Below are 24,006 nucleotides of genomic sequence, written 5' to 3'. Positions count from 1 at the left end.
GAAAGAAAGAAAGAAAGGAAGGATGGAAGGATGGAAGGATGGAAGGATGGAAGGATGGAAGGAAGGAAGGAAGGATGGAAGGATGGAAGGAAGGAAGGATGGAAGGAGAGAGGGAGGAAGGGAAGGAAGGAAGGACGGAAGGAAGGAAAATTCAGCCTTCGTTGTAGCTGTAAGTAAAGGTCTAGCTGTATTTGTCTTATTTCTACACTTGTAATCTTCATTTGACCTCCTCTACTTTTGGATGTTTCCGTTAGATATGGACCCAACGTGACCAGCCTGAGGAGAAAGTCAGCGAGCGTGATCAGGGAACTAAATATGAAGCTATCTAATGAGAGGCTGAGGGAATTGGAAGAGTTTTTGTGTGGAGAAAATACGAGTGGAAGGGGATATAATAGGTCCCTTCAGGTCTTTGAGACGATGGCGCTGGAGAAGGTCAGGGCTGTTCTCTTGTCACTTCGGAATAATGGATTTTTAGAAATAGGAAGAAGGGTTTCAGGTGAATTTTAGAAAAAAGGAGAGAGAGAAAAAGAAAAACCCAGTAAGAGCGGTTTGACAGAGGAGGCAATTAAATCAAGAGAGAAGGTAGGTGACTGACAGGCCGAAGCCATCGTTGGAGTTGGAGACTTTGGCCTGTTTCATAATTGAATGTAGAGTGTAATTGGACTGTGGGAATTTAAGGAGGGGGGCGGTTGCATGAAGGGGCAGAGTACTAGCTATAACAAATTATTTCTAGATACACAAGGTCATCCTTTGTTCAGCACCTGGCTGGAAGTTGATGGGAGGGCCGGACACATTGGCAAAGCCAGAGTGGATCATGTGATGGACTTGTCAGTGTGGGAACTGGAGATGAACTTGAAACTGGGTGGAGAAACCCACGGGATTTCAGATCCAGGTTTCTCCAACATGTTGCTAACACGGCTCTGTTAATAAATCAGAACTTTGAGGAAGGCCATGCCTCGGACTCAGAGAAATATGGCCCTTCCAAATTAATGTCATAGGAGCTTTTTGAAGATCATGAACGCTTAGTTGGAAGAGTTACCTAGGCCTTTGGGTGGCCTAGGTAAAAGTTACCTAGATGGTCTAGGTAACTCTCCCAACTAAGCGTTCATGTTCTTCAAGAAGCTCCTAGGGCAGGGGTAGGGAACGTTGGCTCTTCTATGACTTGTGGACTTCAACTCCCAGAATTCCTGAGCCAATCATGCTAGCTCAGGAATTCTGGGAGTTGAAGTCCACAAGTCACAGAAGAGCCAACGTTCCCTACCCCTGTCCTAGGACATTAATTTGGAAGGACCACATTTCTCCTCTAAGGAAGATGTTATGGAGATTCATCCATTATGTAGCATCGTCTCAAAGTAAAGCCTCTATTATACTAAATCTACAAGCAAGATGAACTCAAATGTCAGCTCTGTGAATGACTTCAATCAGTGTGGTCTACTAGCAAATGCTCTGTCCTACACATTGGGAAGAAGAATCTGAACTCCAAATACGAACTGAATAATCAAATTATCACAGATAATCCCCACTCGGTTAAAGACCTTGGTATACTAATAACAAAAGATTTAAGTGCCAAAGCCCACTGCAACAATATAGCCAAGAAGGCTTCAAGAGTTGTAAACCGAACCCTACGTAGCTTCTGCTCTGGCAATCTCACACTACTTACCAGAGCTTACAAAACTTTTGCCAGACCCATCCTCGAATACAGCTCATCTGTTTGGAACCCATATCGCATCTCAGACATTAACACCCTTGAAAATGTCCAAAGATACTTCACCAGAAGAGTCCTTCACTCAACACAAGAGCACACAACAGATTTAAACTTAATATTAACCGCTCCAAACTTGACTGTAAAAAATATGACTTCAGTAACAGAGTTGTCAAAGCGTGGAACTCATTACCGGACTCCATAGTGTCATCCCCAAACCCCCAACACTTTACCCTTAGATTATCCACGGTTGACCTCTCCAGATTCCTAAGAGGTCAGTAAGGGGAGAGTACAAGTGCACTAGAGTGCCTTCCGTCCCCTGTCCTATTGCTCTCCTATATCTCCTATACCTTTCTTCTATTCCCATATCTCTTCTTTTATTCTTTCATTGATATGTTCCATTACTATATCTTCTTTTCTATTATTTCTTAGATATATTTTACTATGAGTACCTCTTCTATAACCTTCATCATGTATTTTACTATGCATATATATATATATATATACCCACTAAAACACTCATTGTGTATTGGACAAAATAAATGAATGAATGAATGAATGAATGAATGAACGAACAAACAAACAAACATACATACATACATACATACATACATATATATATATATATGTCACATAGGTGGGGTTTTTTTTGCTTAATTTGAAAATTAAATTAAATTATATATATATGCACACACACACACTACTGGCTTCCCCTGGCAGTGATTGTGGGAGTGTTCTTGGTGGTTAAGGCTTGATTAAGGTATGTTTTGTCTCGGTTGGCACTTAAAGTATTGTTTTCTTCTTGATTTTTGGTCTAATGCTTATCTTGGTGTTAATCTATCCTTATCGCTCACCAATGTTGACAGGCAAGCCCCTTGTATATAAACAGAGAAAACTCCACTCTCTTTTAGCATTGATGATGTCACCTATTTGGGTGATAAAACACCTGCAGGAAAACTCCCAAACTGGACCTCAAGGTCCAAACTTGAGCTACACATATTATACTCTGTTTATTTGGTATTTTATCTGTTTGTTTTTCAGCAAACCAGTAGTTCTGTTTCTTCGTAGCCAATTTAGGTCAGTTGGAGAGGGAGATTATTTCCAATCAACAAAGTCAGCAGAAATGTTTCTATGTTAAAATAAAAAAAAACCACACCATATAGCCAAGTGGTATATACATAAGCCAAACATCACTCGCTTATCACGAAATCTCCAGAACTGTAAAACTTGAAACTTGGCACGTCTGTTCCTCTTAGCTTCTAGGTGCTCGCTAAGAAAGGATTTTTCGAAATGACCATCAGATCATTAGTATTTATATTGACACACTCTGATGCTAAGGAGTTAGACATTCTACTCCCTCTCCCCACCCGAAAAGAACTCTGCTCCAACTGCCAGGTGCCTTTTATTAACACCCTCTGATGCTAAGGAGTTACACATTCTACATAAATGGTCAAGCTTTTGGTTTCAATGCTTATTTTATTTTTCTTTATTATAGTTTTGTAGCAAAGCACAGGTACCCAGCTCCTAATGTCCCATGAATAAATGTATTTATTTATTTATTTTATTAATAGTTGTACTTGTTCCCTTCTCCACCCTGATTTATCTTCTCATCTGTCAAGGAAAATCAGTATTCATAGCGACCGAAACAAAGAATGCCTCTTTACAAAGCAGCCAAAAAAAATAAAAAAAAATGAAACAGAATAATAGCACTGAATTGATTGATCTGTTGGCTTGGAGTGTTGCAGGAATCAATCATTTGGAAACAGCCAACTAAAAATAAAATAAGAAACTGAGACCTGATTACTTACCAGTTTAGTTAATTATACCTTTTGGTCCACAGAGTAGGCGGGATTTGATGGACGTTTTTAGAAATTGTCGGTTCTTTGTAAAATGTGGGTTTTTAGCCTGATTTTTCAGTGCTTACAGAATAAATGGCTTTAATCGGACTCAGGTGTCCAACTGTCCATAATCCGTGAATGGAACCGATTCACTTGTGTCTGTCTCTTACTATTATGTTAACTGCTAAACATTTTAAAGTGGTTTGTGATTGAAAGACATTAATCACCCAGACTTGCAAACTAATATTTGTGCCCATTCTGTTTTTTTGCAAAGAGTTTCGTATCTTGGCTATTGTAGACATAAAGCAATGACGGCTTACCAAATCTATCAGTATAGAGAAGCCACTATTGCAGGCTTGTTCCTACCTGCTTTTTTATGTTGTTCTTCCAGAGCTAAATCATGAAATCACAGAAATATTTATTTATTCATTTGTATCCTGCCTTTGTTATTTTTACAAAGAACTCAAGGCAGGGATCCAACACACTTTCCTCCTCCTATTCTCCCCACAACAACAATAACCCTGTGATGTTTTCTGGCTTTCATGCCTAAGGCGGGACTAGAATTTACCGTCTCTTAGTGGTTGATCCATAGTCACCCAGTTGCCCTTCGTGTCTAAGGCAGGACTAGAATTCACAGCTTCCCTGTGATTGTCCCAAAGTTATCCAGCCTGCTTTTATACCTAAAGCAGCACTAAAACTCACAGTCTCCTGGTGTTTGGTCCAAAATCACCTAGCCAGCTTTTATGAGTAGTTGGGACTAGAACTCACAGGCTCCTGGTGATTGGTCCAAATTCACCTAGTCAACTTTTATCTGTAGTTGGGACTAGAACTCACAGGCTCCTGGTGATTGGTCCAAATTCACCTAGTCAACTTTTATCCGTAGTTGGGACTAGAACTCACAGGCTCCTGGTGATTGGTCCAAATTCACCTAGTCAACTTTTATCCGTAGTTGGGACTAGAACTCACAGGCTCCTGGTGATTGGTCCAAATTCACCTAGTCAACTTTTATCCGTAGGTGGGACTAGTCTCATAGGGTATTCTATATAAAATGGAGTAAACCCCACTGCCTCCTAGCACTGATGATGTTACTCAGTTGGGTGATGAAATGTCTGCATATAAACAACTACGCTCAGAGAGCCAAATGGGATATTTAAAGGAGATTGAGACAAATTGTCATGTGAACCACACACTTACACAACTGCATTTACAACCACTTGTAGCATCTCATAATCATGTGATTATGTATTTTACGATGGTTTTACCCGAAACCTGCATTTACTTCCAGTTTTTGGAAAAGCATGGCGTAGGAAACAATGGATTCGCTTAACAACCGTGGCATCGGTAGGGAAAGCAAGTAGGATGCTTGGCTGCATAGCTAGAGGTATAACAAGCAGGTAGAGGGAGATTGTGATCCCGCTATATAGAGTGCTGGTGAGAACACATTTGGAATACTGTGTTCAGTTCTGGAGACCTCACCTACAAAAAGATATTGACAAAATTGAACGGGTCCAAAGACGGGCTACAAGAATGGTGGAAGGTCTTAAGCATAAAACGTATCAGGAAAGACTTCATGAACTCAGTCTGTATAGTCTGGAGGACAGATGGAAAAGGGGGGACATGATCGAAACATTTAAATATGTGAAAGGGTTAAATAAGGTCCAGGAGGGAAGTGTTTTTAATAGGAAAGTGAACACAAGAACAAAGGGACACAATCTGAAGTTAGCTGGGGGAAAGATCAAAAGCAACATGAGAAAATATTATTTTACTGAAAGAGTAGTGGATCCTTGGAACAAAATTCCAGCAGACGTGGTAGATAAATCCACAGTAACTGAATTTAAACATGCCTGGGATAAACATCCATCCATCCTAAGATAAAATACAGAAAACAGTATAAGGGCAGACTAGATGGACCATGAGGTTTTTTCTGCCGTCAGACTTCTATGTTTCTATGTTTCTATTCACATTTGTGATCCTTGCAGTTGCTTGATGATTGGAAAAAATATCATTGCAATGTATGACCATAATGGGCAGTCTCTGTTATGGTCACACCTCGAGGACTACCTGTACAGACAAAGGCAGGTTGGTTCAAATCTTTCAGAAGATAAGAACAAGTATCCACCTACCATGAGTGGCATCCTTTAAAAGTATCAAATTATCTCAATTACAGTAGTTTACCTGTCTTCGTAGGTCTCTCGTCTTCTTCGTCATCTTGTCGATTGCGATGTTCAGGGGGTCTCCTTTCTCCTTCCTTCCAGTCTGTTCAAAAAGAAAATAACATATATTAAGAAATGAAGCTGGAATGAAACAGATATATAAGCTTCAGGTGGCCCTTGAGTTATGATAACTATCTTTTGGGTGACTGTCTGAGGTTTCAACAACACTGAAAGGGGGACCTGGGACCAGTTTTTACACAACAACAACAACAACAACAATAATAATATCGCACAGACTGACTACAAGCATAGACACGATGCTGTGGCACAAATGATCCACTGGAACTTGTGCCGGAACTACCATCTACCAGTGGCAAAGAACTGGTGGGATCATAAGCCCGAAAAAGTCGTCGAAAACGAGCAAGCAAAACTACTGTGGGACGTCCGACTTCAGACTGACCGAATTCTGAAGCATAACACACCAGACATTGTGATCATGGAGAAAAAGAAAGTATGGATCATCGACATCACAATCCCAGGAGACAGCAGAATTGAGGAGAAGCAGCTAGAGAAATTAGTGAAATACGAAGATCTAAAAATCGAGCTGCAACGACTCTGGCATAAGCCCGTGAAAGTGGTCCCAGTGGTACTTGGCACGCTGGGCGCAGGGCCAAAGGATCTCAGCGGACATTTGAAAACCCATAGGAATTGACAAAATCTCCACCTGTCAATTGCAAAAGGCCACTTTACTGGGATCGGCACACATAATTTGCCGCTACATCACGCAGTCCTAGGTGCTTGGGAAGCGCCCGACTGGTGATGAAATATGAAATCCAGCATAGTGATCTCGTTTGCTGTGTTGTACTGACATAATAATTATTATTTGTATGCCGCCCCTCTCTGAAGACATGGGGCGGCTCACAACAATAATAAAGACAATATAACAGTGAAACAAATCTAATATTAAAAGAAAAAGATATATAAAACCCCAGCAATTAAAACCATACAACACTTAATATTTGTACACTTAATGTATCTGGTTATCTGAATTACTACTTGTATCTCTGGGGTCTCAGTTGGAAATCTGCCACCTCTACATTTCCTCTATGTATCCTTGGTAACTCAAGGGTTACTCTGCACCCTCCTTAACACTTAACAGAATGAATGCATGAATGAATGAATGAATGAATGAATGAATGAATATGTGACCATCTTGAATAAAAGCCCTTTCTCTTCTTGAAGTTCCACCCTAAATGCCTAAGCTGTCCTTCAACTGGCTCTGTATCAATTGATTGACACTTTTCCCAAAGGGAAAGATTACCAAGGAGAGACAATCTGCCCACTGGCATCGCGGTGGAAAGCTCTGCAAATATAGGTCCCATTCCCGGTGAAATAATCCACCTCAAGGGAGGATTTAAGCAAAGGATTTTGCCTTGGTGGACAATTTCGCTTTTGCACGAAAACGCTCAGCAAATCCGACGGTTTAGAGTGCTGCTCAATAATGACATCTCCGTAACAACTTCTGAGCAACTCAATAGCTTGGACAACCTCACAATGCGTGACATCAAGAACCTGAAGAGCGTAATACACAGCTGGGTAACTGGAAGCGTCCATTATCCAAAAAGACTTACACGCCAGTGAATTTTTTTTAAAGTTTAAACTGTTACATGATTAAGGGAGCTATTTTTATTTGCGTTCATTTGGTTCTGTATTCTGTAGACCTGTAGTCTGTGGCTGGAAGCACACCGGTAGTGCAGCCCTTTGCTGAGTTAGACATTCTACTCCCCCTTCCCACCTGAAAAGAACTCTGTTCCAACTGCCAGTTGCCTTTTATTAACACACTGATGCTAAGGAGTTACACTTTCTGCATAAATTGTCAAGCTTTTGGTGTCAATGTATCAATTTCTGAGGAAACCCAAGGTTGCTGCACAGATAATCCTCAATTTACAATGATTCGTTTAGGGACCATTCAAAGTCACAACGGTACTGAAAAAAATTAATGTGACTTAATGAATTTTTTTCACAGTTATGACCTTTTGCAGGATCTTCAAGGTCACAAGACCAAAATTCAGGCGCTTGGCAACACTGGCTCATATTTATCTGTTTGCTTTCCTTTTAATTTATTTTTTCTTTTGAGCATTTTTTTTTAATATTTTGTTTTATGTTTGGTATGAATGTGTTGTTTGACTTTTTTAAATATACAGTGGTCCCTTGGTTTTTGCAGGTTCGAACTTCACAAAACGGCTATACCATGGTTTTTCAAAAATATTAATTAAAAAATACTTTGCGGTTTTTTCCCCTATACCATGGTTTTTCCCACCCGATGACGTCATACTTCATCACCAAACTTTCGTCCACCTTTAATAATTTTTTTTTAAATAAACTTTAATAAATAAACATGGTGAGTAATAATCTAAATGGTTGCTAAGGGAATGAGAAATTGCAGTTTAGGGGTTTAAAGTGTTAAGGGAAGGCTTGTGATACTGTTAATAGCAAAAAATAGTGTATTTACTTCTGCATCTCTACTTCGCGGAAATTCGACTTTCGCGGGCGGTCTCGGAACGCATCCCCTGCAAAAATCGAGGGAACACTGTAATAGGGTTTTATATGCTTTTTAAATAATAGATTTGTTCTACTATAATATTGTTTTTATTATTGTTGTTTGGAGAGGGGCGGCATAAAAATATAAATATTATTATTATTATTATTATTATTATTATTATTATTATTATTATTATTATTATTATTATGTTGTGCAGAAGCTGAGTTTCTGGCACTGTGCATGCAGTCCTCATCTTGAGGAAGCGAACCAGCAACAAGGTAAGTCAGAACCCACCCTTGGAGTAAACTCCACTCTCTCTAGCCCTGCTGATATTCCCGAGTTGGGTCATGAAACGTCTCCAAAACCCCCCCACCAAGCTACAAATATTCTCTTCTCCTGAATCTCATCTTCAGAAATGAAAGAAGGAAAGAAGGAAGCAATCCTCAGGGAAGATAAGCAAGAAAGCCAAGCTAGAGGGAAGGGAAAGCAGAGGAAAACAGAGTGTGGAATTATGCAAACCCAGGAGTTGGCAAACGAGAGGAAGATTTAAGGACATTTACTGAGTAAATCAAAAACGATCATAACACCAGAATATCCAGGCTGCATGACTGATGGGCTGTTGCCGAGCCCTGAGAAATGTTACTGCCTCTAAGAAAAATGGCCCTGACACCCAGTGTAATCCACGTAAAAAATGAAATGTTTGAGAAGATCATCTGTTCCCGTATAATGGGAAGTATTCCAAAGATGGCACTTTTACTTGAATTTAAAGTTGGAGGTGGCTGGGAATTGTTGTGGTTAGCTCTGGCCCAGCTCCTGCCCCAAGGACTGTGGATGTGGGGGAGACATCTACATGCTGCAGGCCTGTTTTGCCCCCGGTGCAATCTGATGATGAAGGCTCCTCTGACCAAGAAGACATAAGTGACAGGGAGGAGGAGAGTGGGGCAGACAGTTCAGAAGGAGATCAATTCTCCAGCTCCTCCTTGGATTCAGAACAAGAGTTAATGATACAGCCACGCATGTGGAGAGCGATGCATAGGCAACAACAACTGAGAGATTATTATGAAAGAAAGTGAGGCCACCTGTGGTTGGGTGGGGCTGTGGTCATTAGTGAGGCTGCTATAAATAGCAGCCTGTGGGTTTGGCCATTGTGGAGGATTATCTGATCGTTGTGTTTCATGACTGCTTTACTGACTTTGACCTTTTGTGTTCTGATTTTCCCCCGTTTGGAAACTAAACCAGGGCAAAGTGTGTTTCACTTTGTGAAAGAAGGACTGTGAATTGCCTCACAGCTGCAAGCTAAGTATCACAGAACTGATAAGGGACTTGTACAAATTACCAATTTGTTTGGAGATGAGTGCTCTTTGCTATACCAAAAGAGGGCTTAGTTTAAGTGAATTTTCATTATAAAGAACATTGTTTTGAATTTTCAAACGTGTGTGTGTCTGAAATTTGTACCTGTGAATTTTTGGGAGGAGTCTACCAGAGAGCCCGACAGAACAGGAATACAGGAAGCTGTGCTGTCATTTTATCCTCAACTCATCTCTCCTTTAATTCTAAATCTTAACTACAGGGGCTACTCTGTCGCTAAGCAAGACAGTTGTTCGGGGAGTTTTTGCCCCATTTTGTGATCTTTCTCACCACGGTTGTTAAGTGAATCTTAAGAGTTCTTCAGAGCAATAGCACTTAGACTTATATACTGCTTCACAGTGGCTGTCAAGTGTTATGCCGGGCTTGATGTTACGAGGCCCAATTAAGTCAGGAATGTAAATTCACACACACACGCTGTTGCAGAGTAAACAGAAAAGCAGTTTATGCAAAATAATGCTGTGCACACACACTTTAAACTGAGCAAATTAGCTCACATACAGATAACAGTCCTTGCAAGCTGCAAGAGACAAAAACAAACAGAGCAGAGAAGAGCAGCGCTGGTCCCGCAAAAACTTACGAGCCGCCGTGGCAAGCACAATATAGTTATAATACAGTATATGTTATTATTATTATTTATTAGATTTGTATGCCGCCCCTCTCCGCAGACTCAGTAAGTAGCAAACTCCGCCTGATCTAACTTTGTTTTGTTTCGGAAATAGATAGAATGATAGATTTGACCAGCTGAATTGGATTTACCAGGACTTTCTTTTTTTTAAGTGATAATGTTTTAAAGGACATTTCATTACTTGAATAAAATGTAATAAGCAGCCAAAATTATATTTATGTATTATTTTTAGATATGGAACGAGCTACATATGATCATTTATAGTTAAGAAAATGTTGCACCTACTATTTTTTTAAAAAAAAAAATATTAATATATCAGAAGAAAACAGATGTCACTCCAATTTAATGCAAACATGTTTTTATATTTAAAAGGGAAGGAGGAGATTTTAACAGGAAACAGTATCATCATTTTCCCACCAACATTTAATGTGCGGAAACATTATATATATCTAAAAAATATATAATTATTGACATTAAGGCTTGAAAGCAAGTTTTGGAACTTGTGCATATTTATTTCAGGAAATTGGGTAAAAATAAAACCTAATGATGATAATCTTGGTCGCAATTTTTAAATCATTATTTTCAACGTTTACCTTTAAGTGTGATGAATCTGGTTAGATCTGAAATGAGCTGGGATGATGGGCAAGATTATCATGGAATTTCTGAAAGAAGGAGAAGGGAAGTGGGAGAGGGAGGGGAAGTTTTTATTGCTTTTAAATGGCTTGGTTTTATAGTTTTAGTCTGGTTGTGTACCTTGCTTTAATGTGTGATTGAGAGAAGAGGAGGAGGAGGAGGGGGAGGGGAAGGGGAAGGGCAAGAGGAAGAAGAAGAACAACAACAACAACAACAACAACAACAAGAAGAAGAAGAACAAGAAGAAGAAGAACAAGAAGAAGAACAAGAAGGACAAGAAGGACAAGAAGAACAAAAAGAAGAAGAACAAGAAGAAGGACAAGAAGAAGAACAAGAACAAGAAGGACAAGAAGGACAAGAAGAACAAGAAGAAGAAGAAGGACAAGAAGAAGAAGAAGAAGAAGAAGAAGAAGAAGAAGAAGAAGAAGAAGAAGAAGAAGAAGAAGAAGAAGGAAGAAGAGGAAGAGGAAGAGGAAGAAGAAGACTACTCCTTCTTGGTGACTGCTGTTTAACAGTGTATTTTTGCAGAACCTACAACATTCTACTAATATTTGTGTGTGTGTGTGTGTGTGTAGTTTGTTTCTTAGACACACAAATACAAACACATGCACCCCTCTGGATAGCATCCAAGGTGCTTTAAAGGTGTCAAATTTGGTGAGGTGGGTTTAGGACAGCCAGCTTTGTTTAGTTGGGTTGTCATGCCATAAGCAACCTTATCTCCTCTGCAGACAACGAACGCGAGGATTGATCAGTCATCCAGTGTAACTTCCACCACTCAGACTGAATTAATGGCCTGGCTGCCTAAGACAATGACGGGGAGTTCTTCAGTGTAAATAATGAAGTCGTACTTAGCATTAATTCTACTCCGGAATCAAATAATTTCCCTCTAGGCCCCCTGCTCCATAGATAGGGGAAACCAATATCCCCGGCACAGTTATATGTGATTTTTCTATTAGAAGATGCTCCAACATCCCCCACCAAAAATAAAAGTGAATTTTGGAGGTGGGGTGTGTTGTGGTTAGCTCTGGCCCAGCTCCTGCCCCAAGGACTGTGGATGTGGGGGAGACATCCACATGCTGCAGGCCTGTTTTGCCCCCAGTAGAATCTGCTGATGAAGGCTCCTCTGACCAAGAAGACATGAGTCACAGGGAGGAGGAGAGTGTGGCAGACAGCTCAGAAGGAGATCAATTATCTAGCTCCTCCTTGTATTCAGAACAAGAGTTAATGATACAGCCAAGGATGCGGAGAGCGATGCATAGGCAACAACAACTGAGAGATTATTATCAAAGAAAATGAGGCCACCTGTGGTTGGGTGGGGCTGTGGTCATTAGTGAGGCTGCTATAAAGAGCAGCCTGTGGGTTTGGCCATTGAGGATTATCTGATCGTTGTGTTTCGTGACTGCTTTGCTGACTTTGACCTTTTGTGTGCTGATTTTCCCCCGCTTTGAAACTAAACCAGAGCAAAGTGTGTTTCACTTTGTGAAAGAAGAAGGACTGTGAATTGCCTCACAGCTGCAAGCTAAGTATCACAGAACTGATAAGGGACTTGTACAAATTACTAGTTTGTTTTGGAGACGAGTGCTCTTTGCTATACCAAAAGAGGGCTTGGTTTAAGTGAATTTTCATTATAAAGAACATTGTTTTGAATTTTCAAACGTGTGTGTGTGTCTGAAATTTGTACCTGTGCATTTTTGGGAGGAGTCTACCAGAGAGCCCGGCAGAACACTTTCCAATGATCTGGGGTAGGCAGATGTTGTTTAATAATGTTAAAGGTATTGTTACAGGATGTAAAGTATACCAAGAAAAGCTGCCTACTGCAATTGCCTGATGGTAATTTTGTCATTGCCAATGATCCAGTTCTGGAATTACACTCGGGTTATCTATTACAGTTGGTACGATCTTTGATTTCTTTTGCCACCAGTCATTCTAGTTCTATTTGCAGGTCTTTATATCGTGTGATTTTTCTCCAGTTCTTTCTCTTTTATTCTGCTGTTGTCAGGTAGTGCAATATTTGCTATCCAAACTTTTTTCTTGCCCGACAGAACAGGGTGGATGGGAGGGAAAGAATATTGCCACGTTCTGCTCACTTTTGGTCCATTCCCGAAAGCCTGGCGCGTCCACACGCTGCAATTTGTTCCTGCCGTTTCCTCTGATTAATACTCTATAAACGATACTTATTTAATTGCTCGCCAGTTTAATTAGGGGAAGTGAAACACAATTATAGGGCATTAGTGCAAAGCCAGTGAAAAGGACCCATTGGGGACACATCGGACGGAAGGAACGGAACTGGCTTAATGGCATTTTCCCTTGAAAATCTTAATTAAAGGCATTACCCTCCAGGGGAGGGGGGGAATACAGTGAGCACCACAAAGAACAAACAGAGTTTTCGTGTATATGTTAATTTAACTTCATACGTTTGTTTTGACATTTGGCACAAAGAAAGAGAGGGGGGGGGGGATATACCAGACAGAGATTATTTCCATCTTAGACAGCATGAAAACTGGGGAGGGAAAGGAAATTTTAAAAAAGCTTAGAGAGTTGTCAGGGAAAATAGATAATTTTTACTCTGCATATAAGTGTTTGTACACTAAGAGAAGAAAGTTCTACATCTAGGTAAGGATTTCAATTTGTACTAAAAGGGAAGCTGCATGAATTAGGTACAACCGAATCATGGTGGCGGTGGTAGGAGTAGAAGAAGGAGGAGAAGAGGAGGGGGAGGAGGAAGAAGAAGGACAGGAAGAAGAAGAAGGAGGAGGATGAGAGGAAGGAGGAGGAGGAGGAGGGAAAGAAGAAGAAGAGGAGGAGGAGAAGAAAGAGGAGGAGGAGGAGAAAGAAGTAGAGGAAGAAGAAGGAGGATAATAATAATAATAATAATAATAATAATAATAATAATAATAATTATTATTATTATTATTATTATTATTATGGAATCCAGGAAGTGGTCACCTTGGCATCCTTAGCAACCTGCCGGTATACGTGACATCAAAGCTCCGCCCCCAGAATCTCTTTGTGGGGGGGATTCCCCAGCTCCTTTTGTGCCTCCATCCCATCCTCCCTCCCGTCCGACAGCTCCCCGGTGTTCGCCTTCCTCCGCCGCCACCGGCACCCAGCTCCTCCTCCACTTCTCAGCAGATGACAGCCGGGCGGTGACTTTTGCGGTGTTCGGAACGAATGGCAAACCAGAGCACAATTTTTTGAAAAAAATCAGGTTCGGGTTCGGCATGCAGAACACCACAAAATTCGGTACAGACCTGAATTGTGCGGGTTCGGTTCGCCCAACACTACTCATAAGAGCCTTCTGCAGACTCCAGAACTGGCCCATGGTCCTCTCCAATCTCCTCACTATCTGATTCTACCACCAGCTCCACTGGTCCCTGGCAGGCCACAACAGTTAGAGTGCAATACTGCAGGTAACTTCTGCTAACTGCCGGCTACCTGCAATTTGGCAGTTCGAATCTCACCAGGCTCAAGGTTGACCGAGCCTTCCATCGCTTTGAGATCAGTAAAATGAGGACCCAAAATTGTTGGGGCCAGTAGGCTGACCCTGTAAACCACTTATGGAGGGTCGTAAAAGGACTCTGAAACTGTATACAAGTCTGAATTTATTTATTTATTTATTTATTTATTGGATTTGTATGCCGCCCCTCTCCGTAGACTCGGGGTGGCTAACAACAGTAATAAAAAAACCAGCATGTAAATCCAATACTAAAACAACTAAAAAACCCTTATTGTAAAACCAAACATACATACATACAAACATACCATGCATGAATTGTAAAGGCCTAGGGGGAAGGAATATCTCAGTTCCCCTATGCCTGATGGCAGAGGTGGGTTTTGAGGAGCTTACGAAAGGCGAGGAGGGTGGGGGCAATTCTAATCTCTGGGGGGAGTTGGTTCCAGAGGGCTGGGCCCCGTCAAACGACATTATTTTGTTGACGGGACCCGGAGAAGGCCCACTCTGTGGGACCTAACCGGTTGCTGGGATTCGTACGGCAGAAGGCGGTCTCGTAGATACCCTGGTCCGGTGCCATGAAGGGCTTTATAGGTGATGACAAACACTTTGAATTGTGACCGGAAACTGATCGGCAACCAATGCAGACTGCGGAGTGTTGGTGTAACATGGGCATTTTTGGAGAAGCCCATGATTGCTCTCGCAGCTGCATTCTGCACGATCTGAAGTTTCCGAACACTTTTGAAAGGTAGCCCCATGTAGAGAGCGTTACAATAGTCGAACCTCGAGATGATGAGGGCATGAGTGACTGTGAGCAGTGACTCCCGGTCCAAATAGGGCCGCAACTGGTGCACCAGGCGAACCTGGGCAAACGCCACAGCTGAAAGATGGTTCTCTAATGTGAGCTGTGGAATCCTATTGCTATTGCCATAATCATGAATGATCTTCGGTTTGAATTTAAATTTCTGATTTTTTTTTTTCATTATTAAATAACAGCGCAGGGGTTCCTAAATTATGAAAGTCTGCTTCATCTAAGCTGCAAAAGTTTTGTAGACATTATGGCCGTTGGAGATTAAATATGTAGATGCTGGAAGAGCAGGATGGGGAAAAATATAAAGTGTTAGTATAAAAATGTACTAAGCGAACCCCAACTCAAGGCAATAAATCTCAAAGCCCTGGGATGGAATAAATATTCACACCAGCATTAGGAGATTCTCTAAATTCAGAACTATGAAGTTCTGGGTTTCATAAGTAGGGCAGCATTTGAAGCTGTCTTGCGTCAAATATAATCACCATTTTGTTTATTTCTTGGCAGTAATTTTTTTGTGGCTTCCTGGTTTCAGATAGCAAAGTCACAACACAATTGTCGAACCGGAGATGTTCTAAGACTTTACAGTTCGAATCATGATCTTAGGGCTTGCCATGTAATTGCTCGTTCACCAGCTCTGGTTAGGTATGCCTGGATTTCTCAAAGTCCAATGCATTTGCTGCTTTCTTTAAAAAAAAAATAGGATAGTCCTCTCATTTGGTAGAATTTTTAATGGAATTCCTCTTTTGATTTTTATTTTTATTTTTTAGCTAAAATCAAATGCTCCTCTGCGGTTTTGGTGGATTTCACGAGCAGTTGAAAAAAGCATTGTGGCATTTATATATTAAAAGAAAGAGACAGTGTTGTGGTTAGCTCTGGCCCAGCTCCTGCCCCAAGGACTGTGGATGTGGGGGAGACATCCACATGCTGCAGGCCTGTTTTGCCCCCGGTGGAATCTTCTGATGAAGGCTCCTCTGACCAAGAAGACATGAGTGACAGGGAGGAGGAGAGTGTGGCAGACATCTCAGAAGGAGATCAATTCTCTAGCTCCTCCTTGGATTCAGAACAATAGTTAATGATACAGCCACGCATGCGGAGAGCGATGCATAGGCAACAACAACTGAGAGATTATTATCAAAGAAAATGAGGCCACCTGTGGTTGGGTGGGGCTGTGGTCATTAGTGAGGCTGCTATAAAGAGCAGCCTGTGGGTTTGGCCATTGTGGAGGATTATCTGATCGTTGTGTTTCGTGACTGCTTTACTGACTTTGACCTTTTGTGTGCTGATTTTCCCCCACTTTGAAACTAACCCAGAGCAAAGTGTGTTTCACTTTGTGAAAGAAGAAGGACTGTGAATTGCCTCACAGCTGCAAGCTAAGTATCACAGAACTGATAAGGGACTTGTACAAATTACTAGTTTGTTTTGGAGACGAGTGCTTTTTGCTATACCAAAAGAGGGCTTGGTTTAAGTGAATTTTCATTATAAAGAACATTGTTTTGAATTTTCAAACGTGTGTGTGTGTCTGAAATTTGTACCTGTGAATTTTTGGGAGCAGTCTACCAGAGAGCCCGACAGAACAGACAGACAGACAAATTGACAGACAGAAAAGACTGTTTAAAACCTTTGCAAAATGTCATAAACTCAAATGCCCCCTGCCCAATCTGCAAACCTCTTTCCAGCTTTTGTCAGTAATCACCGGGCTGAAAAATTGAAAGGAAGCAAAGCACCCAACTAAGCGCCAGTCACAGGATTTCTTTATCATTCGAGGTTCAGAGTTTTCCTACTACACGGCTCTGTTCTTTAACTGCATATTGCGTAATCCTGAGCTAATTCTTTCATTTTCTATCTCTCGGTTGATTTATCTGTTCAGTTCTTTGGACTTTTTACATTATAGTAGATGGAGGACAGGCCAAGTTGGTTGTAAAAGGGATATGGGAGTATATAGGAGGACAGTGGTACCTCATGATACGAACCCCTCGTCTTATGAACAACCCGAGATACGAACCCGGGGTTCAGAATTTTTTTGCCTCTTCTTACAAACTTTTTTCTTCTTACGAACCCGCCGCCGCCGAGAAGCCCCGCCGCCCGGCTGTCACTTTTTGAAATAGCCAGGGGGGGGGCTTCTCAGCGTCCTCCTGAACCCGAACGCCAAACCCGAACTTCCGGGTTCAGCGTTCGGGAGGCCACCGAGAAGCCCCCCGGCTGTTTCAAAAGACGACAGCCGGGCGGTGGGGCTTCTCAGCGGTCTCCCGAACGCCAAACCCGGAGGTTTAGCAAAAGTTTGGGTTCGGGAGGCCGCTGAGAAGCCCTGCCGCCTGGCTGTCACCTTTTGAAACAGCCGGGGGGCTTCTCGGCAGCCTCCCGAACGCCGAACCCTGGAATTCACTTCCAGAAGAGGTCCTGACAGCTGTCAGCCTGGAGAGCTTCAAGGCAGGATTAGACAGATTCATGGATGCCAAGAGTATCGGTGGTTATTGAAACGGATGTCCATGTGCCACGTCTATGTTGGTTGAGGCAGGAAGGATTCCCTTGGGTCCCATTTGTTGGGGGTCAAGGGAAAGGGAGGGTCTTGCCTTCTCTTTCTGCTCAAGATCCCCATGGACAATTGGTGGGCCGCTGTTGTGGTTAGCTCTGGCCCAGCTCCTGCCCCAAGGACTGTGGATGTGGGGGAGACATCCACATGCTGCAGGCCTGTTTTGCCCCCGGTGGAATCTTCTGATGAAGGCTCCTCTGACCAAGAAGACATGAGTGACAGGGAGGAGGAAAGTGTGGCAGACAGCTCAGAAGGAGATCAATTCTCTAGCTCCTCCTTGGATTCAGAACAAGAGTTAATGATACAGCCACACATGCGGAGAACGATGCATAGGCAGCAACAACTGAGAGATTATTATCAAAGAAAATGAGGCCACCTGTGGTTGGGTGGGGCTGTGGTCATTAGTGAGGCTGCTATAAATAGCAGCCTGTGGGTTTGGCCATTGTGGAGGGTTATCTGATCGTTGTGTTTCGTGACTGCTTTACTGACTTGGACTTTTTGTGTGCTGATTTCCCCCCGCTTTGAACCTAAACCAGAGCAAAGTGTGTTTCACTTTGTGAAAGAAGAAGGACTGTGAATTGCCTTACAGCTGTAAGCTAAGTATCACAGAACTGATAAGGGACTTGTACAAATTACCAGTTTGTTTGGAGACGAGTGCTCTTTGCTATACAAAAGAGGGCTCTGTTTATATGCATTTTCGGTATAAAGAACATTGTTTTGAATTTTCAAACGTGTGTGTGTCTGAAATTGTATCTGTGCATTTTTTGGGAGGATTCTACCAGAGAGATCGACAGAACAACCACTGACTTTCATGCTGAAAGTGAGATCAGAACTCACCCTCTCTTTGGATTGATTCGCCCCAAGCCGCCCAGCCATGTTTTATGGAACTAGAACTCACATCTCCTGGTTTCTCAGGCAGCACCTTAACCCTCTACATCCAACATACTGGGTGTCGTATATTGTCATGCATTAAATGAAAACCCGGATATTACAAATTTGATGGATGGAGTTCTCCTTGAATTTTTCAAACAATATCCGTGCTGGATCCAGATTGCAATCCGTGGATTGTTGTTTCACATTTCCTGTGATCCAGTAATTCTGCCTCGTTTCAATCCCAAAAATCAGGTTTTCGCTTACAATTGTAGGTTGTTAGCAGATGCGAAAAATACAGCTAAACTAGCTTCAAAGAGTGACAGGAAACAACAAGCAGCAGAATTCTGCTCGTTTTTGCTTGTGCCAACTTTATTGCAAAGTGCAGTCAGGCGGTAGGGAAAGCAAGTAGGATGCTTGGCTGCATAGCTAGCGGTATCACAAGCAGGAAGAGGGAGATTGTGATCCCCTTATATAGAGCGCTGGTGAGACCCCATTTGGAATAATACTGTGTTCAGTTCTGGAGACCTCACCTACAGAAAGATATTGACAAAATTGAACGGGTCCAAAGACGGGCTACAAGAATGGTGGAAGGTCTTAAGCATAAAACGTATCAGGAAAGACTTCATGAATTCAATCTGTAGAGTCTGGAGGACAGAAGGAAAAGGGGGGACGTGATCGAAACATTTAAATATCTTAAAGGGTTAAATAAGGTCCAGGAGGGAAGTGTTTTTAATAGGAAAGTGAACACAAGAACAAGGGGACATAATCTGAAGTTAGTTGGGGGAAAGATCAAAAGCAACGTGAGAAAATGTTATTTCACTAAAAGAGTAGTAGATCCTTGGAACAAACTTCCAGCAGACATGGTTGATAAATCCACAGTAACTGAATTTAAACATGCCTGCGATAAACATATATCCATCCTAAGATAAAATACAGAAAATAGTATAAGGGCAGACTAGACGGATCACGAGTCTGCGGAGAGGGGCGGCATACAAATCCAATAAATAATAATAATAATAATAATGAGGTCTTTTTCTGCCGTCAGTCTTCTATGTTTCTATGTAAAGTTTGCAAGTGGCAAATTTAAACATCTCCTTGCTTGGCTAACAATGAAGACCATGGATTGTATTTTTAAGTCAAAGATAGCTCAGAATATATTTTTATTTTCCCTGAAATTTAAACGGAAGCGTTGCATTCCTGAACAATTCAAGGATAAAAAGAAAAACAACAACAACAACCACAACAACTCATGTTCAGGATGAGCTATTGAATCAAGAGAAGGTTACACCACATTTGATGTTTTGGTTGAGTGAGATGCAAATTTCCAAGAGCGACTGGATCTTTTTAGCTCTTTTAAAATACAGGTGACAGAATGACGGACTAGTATGACATCCCCAGTGAAAGATAAGACCCCAGGAAGGATGAGACCACAGAGCAGTTCCTGGAGCAAAAATCCTCTTTGCCGAACGTCACTCAGTTCTCAAAAAAAAAAAAAAGGGTACATTTTTGACATCCGAAACAAATTGCAATGACACGTGAAAGCGAGAAGTTGGCACGCAGAGCTATTTATCATTTTGCAGAGTCCCTGGTTTGTCAAACGGCAGGAACAGCTCTGCTTTGAAGGCAAGAATTATTTCACAACAGGGTGGGTCTGCAACACGGGTGGCTCAACTATGGTGAGTCTTAAGAGGTGAGGACTTCAAATCCCAGCATCTCTAAACTTGGCATGGCTGGCAGGGGAATTATGGGAGTTGAAGTCCTCACTTCTTAAGACTTGCCACGGTTAGAAAAGAGATTGTTTTGTTTTTATTTTTCTCAGGGGGGAAAAAAACTTACTGGGATTATGTCATTTTCAGGAAAAATTGCATGATGGGAAAAAAAAGGAGGGAGAGTGATGGATGGTTCTTTATAACATTAGTAGTTGGATTGCCCATGCTTTGATACGAAACTGAGCTCCTTAGCATGGAGTTGAATGTCCAAATTCCCAGCAGGCAGGCCGGATGGATTGACCAACCACGTCTGCTGGAAGTTTGTTCCAAGCATCTACTACTTTTTCAGTCAAATAATATTTTCTCAGGTTGCTTCTGATCTTTCCCCAACTAACCTCAGATTGTGCCCCTTTGTTCTTATGTTCACTTTCCTATTAAAAACACTTCCCTCCTGAACCTTATTTAACCCTTTCACATATTTAAATGTTTCGATCATGTGTTAGAAACATAGAAAACTGACGGCAGTAAAAGACCTCAGGGTCCCTCTAGTCTGCCCTTATACTATTTCCATTATTTTATCTTAGGATGGGTATATGTTTATCCCAGGCATGTTTCAATTCAGTGACTGTGGATTTACCAACCACGTCTGCTGGAAGTTTGTTCCAAGCATCTACTACTCTTTCAGTCAAATCATATTTTCTCAAGTTGCTTCTAATCTTTCCCAAACTAACCTCAGATTGTGGCCCCTTGTTCTTTTGTTCACTTTCCTATTAAAAACACTTCCCTCCTGAACTTGATTTAACCCTTTAACATATTTTAATGTTGCAATCATGTCCCCCCTTTCCCTTCTGTTCTAGACAGACAGACAGACAGATAAGATAGATAGATAGATAGATAGATAGATAGATAGATAGATAGATAGATAGATAGATGATAGATAGATAGATAGATAGATAGACAGACAGATGATAGGTAGGTAGGTAGGTAGGTAGGTAGATAGATAGATAGATAGATAGATAGATAGGCAGGCAGGCAGGCAGGCAGGCAGGCAGGCAGGCAGGCAGGCAGGCAGGCAGGCAGGCAGATGATTGATTGATTGATTGATTGATTGATAGATAGATAGATAGATAGATAGATAGATAGATAGATAGAGATAGAAATAGAGAGATAGATAGAGATATAGATAGGGAGATAGAGAGAGATAGAGAGGTAGGCAGCTGATAGATGAAATATATGAGGTATAGATATAGAACTATATATGATAGATAGATGGATAGATGGATGGTTGAATTAGAAGATCACCAAGGTCCCTTCTAGCCCAATCATTCTGTGATTTTATGTTTATTACGCAATAATATCCCTGCTATATCAAAACCGCACTCCAAATCCAAAGATCTAAAGTTTGCCCTTGACTGCCACGAATGTCTGGCAAGCTGTAGAAATGTGGAGCGAGATTTAACAGCTTTTGTTGTGATGGGATACGTCTAACATTGCCAGGGAAAACAGCACCGAAAACCAAGAACATCCATGGCTTTAATCTACAGTTCTGTGCAGATCATGGCATGCAAATCTTCGACTTGGTTATGTTCTTATCACCGCTAACGTCTGCTTACAGAAGAGAGGGTACATTTTCTCTCTCTTTTTCCTCTCTCTCTCAGCATTTTTATTTTTACTTTCTCTGAGTTATTCCTGGCTGCTGGATAGTCATAAAGATGAAACACAGAATTAAGTCAATGTATTCGGCTCCCAATTGTAAGTCAAATTAAATCCAACCTGATCTTATTTTCATAAAAGGGAGAAAAAAAATATCCGAGTGGCCGTGTGATGATGGTGTGTAAATTTTACTTTCAGTCACATAATCTCCAACAGACAACCAATAACCAGAGAATAAATAAAATTATGCACACATGCTTTGATTATCTTTCTCTAAAACTGAGCTGATTACAGAGTAAATCATAATTATTTACACATTAGTGTAAACTTGACTCCAAGACCAGGGAAGTCTTAATACCACTCTACTACGCCCTGGTCAGACCATACCTGGAGTATTGTGTTCAGTCCTGGTCACCAGACTTCAAAAAAGACATTGAAACTCTGGAGAAGGTGCAGAAAAGAGCAACCAAAATGATCAGGGGTCTAGAAACCAAGACTTACGAAGAGAGACTGCGGGAACTGGGCATGGATAGCCTAGAGAAAAGGAGGGCCAGAGCGGACATGATAGCAGACTACAGGTATACGAGGGGTTGCCACAGAGAGGAGGGGATCACTTTATTCTCCAGGGCACCGGAGGGCCGGACGAGGAACAACGGCTGGAAGCTGACCAAGGAGCGATTCAACCTGGAAATAAGGAAGAACTTCCTGACGGTCAGAGCGATCAACCAGTGGAACAACCTACCAGTGGACGTTGTGAACTCCAATACTCTGGACATTTTTAAGAGGAAATTGGACTGTCATTTGGCTGGGATGCTATAGGGTTCCTGCTTAGGCAGGGGGTTGGACTTGATGACCTGCATGGTCCTTTCCAACTCTAACAATCAATCAATCAATCAATCAATCAATCAATCAATCAACCAACCAACCAACCAACCAATAAATAACAACTTATCAAAACATTTTTGAAAGAAAGAGGAGAGTGAAATTGACTTATTTTTGGACCTTAGAAATGAAGCAACAGTTCCATAAAGTGCTAGCTTGATAGAAGTAGATTTCTGGAAAAATAAAATAGCACCACCAGGAAATTCAATCATAGACAAAATGTACAGATGTGCAGAAATGGATAGACTGACAATGCAGATCAAAGGATTTTGATACCTGGCAAAGATGGCATAATTGGATGGAAAATTAATGTTAAAGAATGTGATATAATGTGAACGTTCTTACAAACATAAGAACTATATGAAGAACTTGTATAAGTAATGTACATTTAAATAATGGCAGTAAGTTGTAGAATAGATATAAGAAATTGGTTCTGATTTGGGCAAAATTATTGTGATATTTTGCGTAGCCACCCCGTATGATAACATTATTATTATTTTATTATTTTATTATTATTTATTATTTATTGGATTTGTATGCCGCCCCTCTCTGCAGACTTTTGCTGTGTTACATTTCCAACATTGTGCTGAAAGCTTTTTGTCCATTTGGTGACCTGTAAATTATTTTTTATAGGTTTTCTTTGTATGATAGTTTGACAATCATTAAGTGTTGTATCACATGTTTCTTGATAAATGTAAATTTTATTATATGTACACTGAGAGCATCTGCACCAAAGACAAATTTCTTACGTGTCCAATCTCACTTGGCCAATAAATAATTCTATTCTGTTCTGTTCTATTATATCTAATGCACGATGTGGCCAATGTCAATTTTTTATTCCTATGCCATAATTCTTTCCATTTATCCAAATTAATATTATATCCAAAGTTTTGCCTCCATTTGATAATTGTTTCTTTGACTTGTTTTTCTAATACCTTAAATATTGTTCATTTTCTTCTACAAATACCCTTATTGGATGCTGCTGTTGTCCTAAATCTTGCTCTTCGGCAATGTTGGACGATCGACCAAATGGCGTTTCATCCCACAGGTTCTCCACAGGTCTGGATTTTCAGGTCAGAAACTTCATAATATGATGTTTCCCTACTGACATATCTTTATTGTCCTTCAAAAATTGGTCAGTTGCTGAGCTGGGGTAAATACCTCTAATGAAACTCCTTCTTCTCACCAAAGTCTTTTAACCCACTTCTGATCGATCTGGGACTATAATTGTTTAAA

General features: G+C 41.1%; 1 protein-coding gene across 4 annotated transcripts in view; it reads right to left on the bottom strand.

The window, feature by feature from the left end:
* The window catches only part of CTNNA2 (catenin alpha 2), a 361,600-nt gene that overhangs the window by 174,709 nt on the left and 162,885 nt on the right, over positions 1 to 24,006 (bottom strand). For all 4 annotated transcript variants that reach the window (XM_070756873.1, XM_070756876.1, XM_070756875.1 and 1 more), the window contains exon 2: positions 5,716 to 5,796. In XM_070756873.1, coding sequence (XP_070612974.1) covers positions 5,716 to 5,796 — 81 coding nt within the window. The remainder of the gene's footprint in view (positions 1 to 5,715; positions 5,797 to 24,006) is intronic.

This window comes from Erythrolamprus reginae, chromosome 7 (genome assembly GCF_031021105.1).
Source record: "Erythrolamprus reginae isolate rEryReg1 chromosome 7, rEryReg1.hap1, whole genome shotgun sequence".
Classification (NCBI taxonomy): Eukaryota; Metazoa; Chordata; class Lepidosauria; order Squamata; family Dipsadidae; genus Erythrolamprus; species Erythrolamprus reginae.
This window is presented reverse-complemented; position numbering and strand designations above follow the sequence as displayed.